At 36.7% G+C, this 10,459-nt stretch overlaps 1 protein-coding gene and 1 long non-coding RNA gene across 2 annotated transcripts; one reads left to right on the forward strand and one right to left on the reverse strand.

Annotated features, from left to right (window-relative positions):
- The first annotated feature begins 1,289 nt into the window (after nt 1-1,289).
- Nucleotides 1,290-3,660, forward strand: evx1 (even-skipped homeobox 1). Its single transcript, XM_062990189.1, has 3 exons — nt 1,290-1,650; nt 2,473-2,708; nt 3,130-3,660. The coding sequence occupies exons 1-3, from the start codon at nt 1,290-1,292 to the stop codon at nt 3,658-3,660; spliced, it is 1,128 nt and encodes a 375-aa protein (XP_062846259.1).
- A 3,488-nt stretch (nt 3,661-7,148) lies between these two features.
- LOC134305777 (uncharacterized) lies at nt 7,149-9,252 on the reverse strand. Its single transcript, XR_010008804.1, has 3 exons — nt 9,143-9,252; nt 7,456-7,556; nt 7,149-7,342 (listed from the first exon to the last, which is right to left on the reverse strand). It is a non-coding gene; the product is annotated as an uncharacterized LOC134305777 (long non-coding RNA).
- Between the last annotated feature and the right edge of the window lie 1,207 nt (nt 9,253-10,459).

Genomic DNA, 10,459 nt, shown 5'->3' on the forward strand with positions numbered 1-10,459 from the left:
AATAATGAATTTTTTTTTTTCAGAAGTGCACAGATATATCTGTTCTAAACAAATGTGAGGGAAACCACAAAACACTCAGTGCTTTTTGACCGAAGTTTTTTCACATCACAGTTCAAAGAAATATTTATTGACACTGTTACTGCATCTTCTTACTTAAAACCCTTTGCTTTTGCAATATTTGACCTAGAGTCTAAATGTTACACGTTTGTTTCAGTCTGATCCATGGCAGATTTGCTTACTCACTTCTTGCATTGTGCACGTTTCTAGTATTTCAAACCCTAATCCAAACCATTAAAATATTATTTAGGCATTATTTATTAAGGAATGATAAATTGGCTGGATGGCTGAAAATGGTCTTGTAAAAGAATTTGAAAATGAGGAGAGCCTGTATTAAGGGTCCCTTAATTTACATCATTTGGCTGTGCATAATTTCGGACTTTAAAATAAATGGAAGACTTTAATTTGCTTCAAAAGAACCAATCAAATGTTCCCCTCAATGACAAGCCTTGGGAACAACACCATTCACCATTAAGACTGGAGTGCATTACCACACTCAATCATGAGCACTTGTTTAAAAAAACATTATTAAATTAAACGTGGTAAAACTTAATAGTAGCCTTTACTCCTTAATGTGGGCCTGTTAATTATGTTATTAATTATTATTATTATTATTATTAATTATTATGTTAATGTTAACAGCATTCTGTTGTAAGTAGCCATGGCGACATTTAATGTACATGTTGGTTAGTAGGCTACTGATGGTTACATTAAAGTAGAAATGTCTACAGCTACATACATTATAACAGTTTTTCTATGATAAAAGCACTTTTGTTAAGTAAAAACAGAACTGTGTTTGCAGATCCCAAATTGTATTTCTGTAAGTCATTTCACCAAGTAAGCAGATTATTAAACACATTTGTTTTACTCAGCGTGGTTATTGTTGCTGAATGTTGGATTTCTTACTTTTGACATGAGATGTGATATACTGGTGAATTCTGTGCCCCTTCTTTTGTGTGTTTTTTTTCCCTCGATCTTAGCTTTTGATTCGCCCCCTCCCTTTTGTCAGGCCAGTAATGCTTGCCTGTTTATTCACGTCGAATCGACGCGTGGCGTCACCGAACTTTCTATAATGACGTCTTGCCCTATTAAGAATGACAGTTCCCTTGAAGAGAGTGGGCAATGGTGATCCGTCCCAGAGATTGCGCTACACGCTACACAGATCTTTCCTTCTTCATTCGCATCTGAACTCCAAGCGACTCAGAATTCCACTCGCATCGCGTGCATCGAATATGGAAAGCAGAAAGGACGCAGAGATACGCGCCGAGGGTGGTCAGACTGAAACATTGGGCTCTCATTTCTCTGACAATGGTGGAGATTTCGTTCGCCAGCAACATGACAAGTCGGCTAGCCGAAATCGCACGAGCCCCGAGTCTTTTCCGTACTCGCGAGATCAAGTAACCGAGACGAGGGAGAAAGCGTGGACCGGCGGATTTGGGGAAATGAGACAGACAAGCGAGTTGTGTGGACCGAAACGAGAGATCTTAGATCTCCGTACGAAAGAATCTAGCAGCTCCGACGCAGAATCAGACTTCTATGAAGAGATTAATGTCAGTTGCACACCTGAAAGTATGGACTACAATAACAGTCAAGGTAAAAAATACATAAATACACATCTGTAAATTATATGATGTGCAGAAGGGTCATAGTATTCCTTATTCCGTGTTTCATACAGTTGGTTTTATCTGGGATTGTACTGAAAATGAATTGAGGGAGACAAGTGTTTGTATTGCTGTATGTTTTATTACCGTGTAGATCCGTTTAAATAAAATGTAAAAAAGGTCCACCGGTAAGCCGTGGTGTACACGCTAAATAAATGTTCATGAATAGTATAAGAAGTAGTTGTTGTTGCTGACAGCTATTCACTAAATATGTCACTAAAATAGATTACAAAAATAGTAGGCCTCCTATAGTAATGTGACCCTGTCACGTAAATAAGTTTGTAACCACTGCAAAATTTATGCCCCATAATTTTCAGGATACCAATTTACTAATCCAAAATTGGAGGAATTGAAGGAGGTCTTCAGGAATAGTCTGTATTAATATATATATATATATATATATATATATATATATATATATATATATATATATATATATATATATATATTTCTGTATATATATATATATATATATATATATACTGTATATATATATATATATATATATATATATAGAGAGAGAGAGAGAGAGAGAGAGAGAGAAAGAGAGAGAGAGAGAGAGATTAATAATTAAAAATAAGAGATAATATTGATAATTATAATAATAATCATAATAACAATGGGACCAAGATTTATTAAAATAAAAAAAACTACATTTTCTTATTAATTTCATTTATAACTAAAAATGTATATGCAAAATTCTAGTTGTCATATTATTAGAGGCCTCGAGCTGACATGTCATTGTTTTCTGCAGGACATGAAAAGACGTCTCTGAGCCCCAGTACCGAAAGTACAGTCGATGGTGGGAAGACGGGTTTAAGCCCCGCTGCACTGTCTTATGGGGCAGATCAAATGCGACGATACCGGACAGCTTTCACCAGGGAGCAAATAGCTCGACTGGAAAAGGAGTTTTTTAGGGAAAACTACGTTTCTCGTCCTCGCAGATGCGAACTGGCGGCCGCCTTAAATCTGCCTGAAACGACGATTAAGGTACAGCAAGGCTTGCAAATGCGTAACTGATATAGACTGAAGTAAAATATAATTAATCTATTCGCTAACACTGTACTGTGAAAGCCCATTTCTGCAACCTAAAAGAATCTTTTTTTCATTATTCAGTGAATTACTATGTCAGTAGTAGTTTTGAGATACTAAGTGGTTATTCTTTTGTAGACTTTTAAGTTGCTATTTTATTATACACCTTATTTACTTAATAATGAATATATATATATATATATATATATATATATATATATATATATATATATATATATATATATATATATATATATATATATATATATATATATATATATATATGCTAACAGTACTGACAGACTTGACTTTTTTTGAAGATAGTCTTTTTACAAATTGTCTCATCAGGTAATTGTTGTGCATGTGCTTTTGCATTTAGGTGTGGTTTCAAAACCGGAGAATGAAGGACAAGCGGCAACGGTTGGCGATGACGTGGCCTCATCCGGCCGATTCGGCCTTTTATACCTACATGATGAGCCACGCGGCTGCTGCGGGTAATCTACCGTACCCGTTTCCTTCTCATCTTCCCATGCCCTACTACTCACATCTGAGCGGCATGGCTGCAGCATCAGCATCCGCAGCTGGGGCGCCTTCTTTTACTAACCCGTTGCGCTCCCTGGACACCTTCCGTCTCCTTTCTCACCCATACCCACGCCCCGAGTTGCTTTGCGCTTTTAGACACCCATCGCTATACGCAAGCACAGGTCACGTCCTTGGTCCTGGCGGGAGCGCGTGCACGTGCATTGCGTGTCAATCAAACGGGATTGCGCAAAGGTCAACGACCAACTCAGACTTTTCGTGTTCGCCCAGCAGCATGCCTGATACTTTCCTCACGTTCTCACCGGCCATCATCAGCAAGTCGTCCTCCGTTTCTGTGGATCAGAGGGAGGAGGTACAGCTGACCAGATAAGCAAACAGCCTTGGACCATGATTAGCTGCTGGAAATGAAAATGCATGAGCGGCCCGAACTCTGCTACCGACAGCCTGCTGTGCAAAACAAAGCTAGACTTTGTATAATGAAGGATATGTTTTAATAATAACAGATATGGTAGATATGGGTAGAAATGTAAAGAAAATGGAATTTAGGTGCACTGATGCAAATTAGCTGGAAAGATAGCAAATTACCGTCTTAATCCAAAATTATATAAGTGGAACATTTAGGGAAAGGCTTATTTATATATTTTCTTTACTTCCCATCTAAACTGACCCTCAATCGTTTTAGTCATGTTAAAAAATATTTTTCATCCTTTAACAGAATATGTCAGCTGAGTAAGGCTTGCTCATTATCCTTATTTTAGTCCAGACTGCGTTCCCAAATGTGCATATGCCAGGCGAAATTTGAAGACTGATGTATTCGTAGGGGAGAATTTGTGAATGTTGAACAATGGTAATGCAGCGCGCCGGGCCCTGTCTTCCACAGTGGTAACAAGGCGCCCAGGGAGCGGATTAAGAAGCTGGTTGATAATTACTGGTTGAGAGTTTGACAGGAGTAAAGTGCGAGAGATCCACTGGACAATCAGACTTAAATTAGGCCAAGGACAAGATCTCTGTCCCACACATACGCCCTCATATGTCTTTATCCTGTGTCATATATTACATATTTATATATTACAACATTGTTCTCTCTTGCTTAAAGACCCCAAACGCGGCTAGGCAGAAATTCGGTCGAATATCCATATCTGATGAAAGCATTAACTGATTTAACTGCTATATTTATTGACGTAATTCTGGATTTTCTATTTGTATATTTGCTTTATTGTTGTGTCAGACTTTGCTGGGTGCGTTACATAATTGACAAAAGACAAATACATATGTTTATTTGGGCATAGAAAAATGACTTATGAGGTATCATGATGTAACAGAGCGAGTGCATTGATTTTCATAATAAAACTGTATTTTAAACAAAGCTGTAGATGAATTTACATTTATTTAAGGTATTTCATTTATTTAAGGTTATATAGGCAACAAAGAATTTCGCATATTTGAAAAAAAAAAGTGATAAAAAAATCTGCACCTTTACTCTTGCGACAGCAATTTTTTTTTTATTTCAAATTCGCACGAATTGTTCATATGGTCCTTTAGCCTTGGTCGAGGTTAATTCATTTGGATATCAGTTGATCCAATTAATCAAACGATCAACTGAAACCACTTTAAGTGAAAGTTCAATCAGGCAAATCAAGAAAAACGTATTTTATAGAATTTGCACACTTCGGTACAACATACACCGTATATGAAAAAAAAGTTCAGTGTAAAAAGTTCATTCAGCCCTCTAACAAAACAGATAAATTAAGACCTAAGGTTTAATTTAATTAATTCGTTTGTACCAGCTGCATTAGTTATTTCCTAACAATCAAAATTGCTATTATTATAACTTAAAATATATTTTAAGGCACGGATTCAAGTGCTTGCTGGTGTTCATTAACAAGATGCAAATTTTTAGTACAAAGTACAATCATTTACCTTTTAAGAAAACAAACACAAAGCTTCTTGATTTTTAAAAGATTTTTTGAAGTGTAAAATTTAGCGGATGTGTTTTAGTAGAAATACAAGGAAGAAATTACAAATGTATTTATGTATGTATATATTTTTACGGATTTTAAAAATGGAACCCTACACTAATCTAGCCGTTAATTCGCGATGATACAGCTCAAACGTCAACTTAAAGACGTAGACTACATCCCTAATTGCATCTTTCTAAAATTCATTTTAGAAGGAACTGATGTGCCACCTTTCAGACGTAGATTCATCTTTCCATTTTTATAAAGACATCGGTTTTGACAGTTAAGTAGTCCCTATAGTCGCAGTAAAGCGAGGTATATTTGCTCACGATCGCCTTCAATAGATTGAACATAATGTGATGTCTCTGAGAAATTGGGATCGATGATGCTTCCACTACACTAATCAGTGTACGTTAATTGACTGGATTCGTCTAGTAATTGAGACACTTGCGCTAAAAATCGAAGCTATCTTAATGTAATTGGTATGGAGTTGTGTAGTGCATCCAAAGATGCGCTCACCACGAACGGTGTTACGGAGAATTCAGTTCCCCCTGTTTCCCCTTTAACGCGCATGTGCAAAAATCATGACGTTTTTTTCAGTCGCTTCGTTGAGCGTCGGTTTATTTGGAATATGTGTTTATAGCGGTATGTTCTTTTCACATTTCATGTTGTATGTTAGGTAGTTTGTGATTAAATACATACTTTAAAGTATTGAATGAACTACTGTCAGAGGTTTTATTGCTCCACCGCAAGTCAGAGGTTTTCACACTGCTGTCTTCAGCCTTGCTGTCAATCAACTAGAATTAACGTGTCAGATTTATTTGTAAATATATCCTAATACAGGACATGCTCTTACTCACACACTAGTTTAAGGTTATTCATCTCAGCTGCACTACCATTTACTTTCAAGAATAGTTTCATTCATGGTGATCTCTCGTTCATTTAAACTTCACAAACTGCATCCATGTGATTTAAAATTAACAAACAGTATGTAGAACAAGTTTAACCTATAGACCAGTCCATTACACTAACAACACAGGGGGGAACACATTTACCTGGAGACCTGGGGAATATGGTTCCCCACATGTATATCACTGTGTGTGTAATTATAAAACTCTACAGTGATGCTGGTGATGTATTTATCTGTTGTTATTATGTAGAACAAGTTTAACCTATACACCAGTCCATTACACTAACAACACAGGGGGGAACACATTTACCTGGAGACCTGGGGAATATGGTTCCCCACATGTATATCACTGTGTGTGTAATTATAAAACTCTACAGTGATGCTGGTGATGTATTTACCTGTTGTTATTATGTAGAACAAGTTTAACCTATACACCAGTCCATTACACTAACAACACAGGGGGGAACACATTTACCTGGAGACCTGGGGAATATGGTTCCCCACATGTATATCACTGTGTGTGTAATTATAAAACTCTACAGTGATGCTGGTGATGTATTTACCTATTGTTATTATGTAGAACAAGTTTAACCTATAGACCAGTCCATTATACTAACAACACAGGGGGGAACACATTTACCTGGAGACCTGGGGAATATGGTTCCCCACATGTATATCACTGTGTGTGTAATTATAAAACTCTACAGTGATGCTGGTGATGTATTTAACTGTTGCTATTATGTAGAACAAGTTTAACCTATAGACCAGTCCATTATACTAACAACACAGGGGGGAACACATTTACCTGGAGACCTGGGGAATATGGTTCCCCACATGTATATTACTGTGTGATGATTCTTTTCTTTTTTTTAATGCAAACTACAGGCACACACACATTTTAAGAACAAAATATCTGTATTAGAAATTAGTGTTAAACTAAATTATGCATATATTACAATTATGCAAATATATAATAAAGAAATCCACCTCAATGCAAATTAAAACTTAAATACATATTTATAGCTTAATAGAAATATATATATTTTTAAACGAAATAAAATAAAATCTGGGATGGTGCCCTGGGATTGACTAGCATCACATCCATAGTGCACTCCTGCCGTACGTCCAGTTTCCCCAGGAACAGTTCTGGATCCTCCACGGCCATGACCAGGATAAAGCAGTTACTAAACAGAAATGAATGATTAATTTACTATCTACTTTTTAAATAAACTAAAAGAGCAACATAAAATAAAATACAGCAACAAGCAAACTTTTTAGAAATAACGTCCCAGTTAACCTTGGTCTAATCTTCAGTACATGCCGGACAATGAAGGTCTTCCTCTACTGGTGGGTTGCCAACACATGACTGGTGGTACCATCTGTCACATCCATCACAGGCTATAATAGATAGATCACTTTATTAATCCCAGAGGGAAAGTCAAGGACATATATAATAGCATGGTGCAGTCAAAAAGCCAATAAAATTAAGGCATTATTACTATTTCTTTGGTACCACCAGTCATGTGTTGGCAACCCACCAGTAGAGGAAGACCTTCATTGTCCGGCATGTACTGAAGATTAGACCAAGGTTAACTGGGACGTTATTTCTAAAAAGTTTGCTTGTTGCTGTATTTTATTTTATGTTGCTCTTTTAGTTTATTTAAAAAGTAGATAGTAAATTAATCATTCATTTCTGTTTAGTAACTGCTTTATCCTGGTCATGGCCGTGGAGGATCCAGAACTGTTCCTGGGGAAACTGGACGTACGGCAGGAGTGCACTATGGATGTGATGCTAGTCAATCCCAGGGCACCATCCCAGATTTTATTTTATTTCGTTTAAAAATATATATATTTCTATTAAGCTATAAATATGTATTTAAGTTTTAATTTGCATTGAGGTGGATTTCTTTATTATATATTTGCATAATTGTAATATATGCATAATTTAGTTTAACACTAATTTCTAATACAGATATTTTGTTCTTAAAATGTGTGTGTGCCTGTAGTTTGCATTAAAAAAAAGAAAAGAATCATCACACAGTAATATACATGTGGGGAACCATATTCCCCAGGTCTCCAGGTAAATGTGTTCCCCCCTGTGTTTTAGTGTAATGGACTGATCTATAGGTTAAACTTGTTCTACATAATAACAACAGATAAATACATCACCAGCATCACTGTAGTGTTTTATAATTACACACACAGTGATATACATGTGGGGAACCATATTCCCCAGGTCTCCAGGTAAATGTGTTCCCCCCTGTGTTGTTAGTGTAATGGACTGGTCTATAGGTTAAACTTGTTCTACATAATAACAACAGGTAAATACATCACCAGCATCACTGTAGAGTTTTATAATTACACACACAGTGATATACATGTGGGGAACCATATTCCCCAGGTCTCCAGGTAAATGTGTTCCCCCCTGTGTTGTTAGTATAATGGACTGGTCTATAGGTTAAACTTGTTCTACATAATAACAACAGATAAATACATCACCAGCATCACTGTAGTGTTTTATAATTACACACACAGTGATATACATGTGGGGAACCATATTCCCCAGGTCTCCAGGTAAATGTGTTCCCCCCTGTGTTGTTAGTGTAATGGACTGGTCTATAGGTTAAACTTGTTCTACATACTGTTTGTTAATTTTAAATCACATGGATGCAGTTTGTGAAGTTTAAATGAACGAGAGATCACCATGAATGAAACTATTCTTGAAAGTAAATGGTAGTGCAGCTGAGATGAATAACCTTAAACTAGTGTGTGAATAAGAGCATGTCCTGTATTAGGATATATTTACAAATAAATCTGACACGTTAATTCTAGTTGATTGACAGCAAGGCTGAAGACAGCAGTGTGAAAACCTCTGACTTGCGGTGGAGCAATAAAACCTCTGACAGTAGTTCATTCAATACTTTAAAGTATGTATTTAATCACAAACTACCTAACATACAACATGAAATGTGAAAAGAACATACCGCTATAAACACATATTCCAAATAAACCGACGCTCAACGAAGCGACTGAAAAAAACGTCATGATTTTTGCACATGCGCGTTAAAGGGGAAACAGGGGGAACTGAATTCTCCGTAACAACGGCTTCTAAAACAAGTTAATTTACTCCCAGGGAAGAATGTAGCCTAACTGCACAATTAACTCCTTTCCTTTTCAAAATAAACTTAACTGTAACTTCAAAATCACAGTAAACAACACAATAAACGGCAATTATATAAATAATAATATTGTTATCATAATAAGTAAAAACTATAAAATCAGTGAACACAGTGCATGGTAGCATAACATGATTTAACGAGAATAAATTTACATTGTTTTGTAAATTGTACAAGATGTGTTAAAATATTATACAGGGGGGGGGGATATATCTTTTATATAGGCTATATATCCTGCTTTGAAAATTTGACCTTTACTGTCAATTTCCTGTATAAATAGGCTAAGTGACTCCTTTGCCTGTACGCATGCGCCCCGCGCACCCTTCCCCACCTCGTAGTCGCTGATTGATGGCCTTATTAAGCGCGCTTCTTGTAAGTGTGACCGAACTGATTAAAATGCATATGTTTGGAATAATGCACCATTTAAACGGACGGGCTATCTGAACCGTTTGGCAGATTTATGCTCCATTAACGTTTACCAGGATTACGGCCGTTGTCAGGGATTGAAATAGCCAAAGTAAAAAATGACAGTGAATGATAATGCAGTTGAATAGAGTGACAAATACAGTAGGTCATACAGCAATCTACAGAACTGCTTTATTGACTGTTCAATAAAGAAATCAAAATATATCTATACATTCCATTAAATAAGGTCGAAGAATAATCAGAACAGTGTTTCCAATGATTAAACTGCAAATGTAACTGCATGCCCTATATTCAGAGGTCAAAAACACGAAGTATTTACAATCGTGTAGCCCAGTCAAAAAGCATCATCTGCTGTGCATCACGTTAAAATAGATAGGCCTACGCCGAAAATGAAACTCGTTGTAAAGTTATAAAGTAAACCGGTGCATGCGGCACCCAGCAGATGTCATTTAAAGCGCGCTCGCCTCTCCTGTTTAAAAGCCAGTTTACGTTTCTAATTTATGGCTAGGCAAGCAAGGCGTGAACGAAGTGCTCGGCTGCCTAACGATGAAGAATGAGAAATTAATGCAGGCGTTCGGAACAGTCCAAGCCCTCGCCTGGCTAAACAGGCTTTCAATGAGAAAAGAGAGGTCAGCCCAAATCAATCTGGTGGTGTTCGTGAAGTGATCTTCCTATAGCGTCTATCAACTTTATTTACGA

This window comes from Trichomycterus rosablanca, chromosome 2 (assembly GCF_030014385.1).
Source record: "Trichomycterus rosablanca isolate fTriRos1 chromosome 2, fTriRos1.hap1, whole genome shotgun sequence".
In the NCBI taxonomy this organism is placed as follows: domain Eukaryota; kingdom Metazoa; phylum Chordata; class Actinopteri; order Siluriformes; family Trichomycteridae; genus Trichomycterus; species Trichomycterus rosablanca.

Bases quoted from the DNA above. Each gene is read 5' to 3' on its own strand.
- evx1 (XM_062990189.1), top strand. From the start codon at position 1,290: ATGGAAAGCAGAAAGGACGCAGAGATACGCGCCGAGGGTGGTCAGACT. The intron at 1,651-2,472 runs GTAAAAAATACA...TGTTTTCTGCAG, and splicing joins GGACTACAATAACAGTCAAG to GACATGAAAAGACGTCTCTG. The intron at 2,709-3,129 runs GTACAGCAAGGC...TTTTGCATTTAG, and splicing joins TGCCTGAAACGACGATTAAG to GTGTGGTTTCAAAACCGGAG.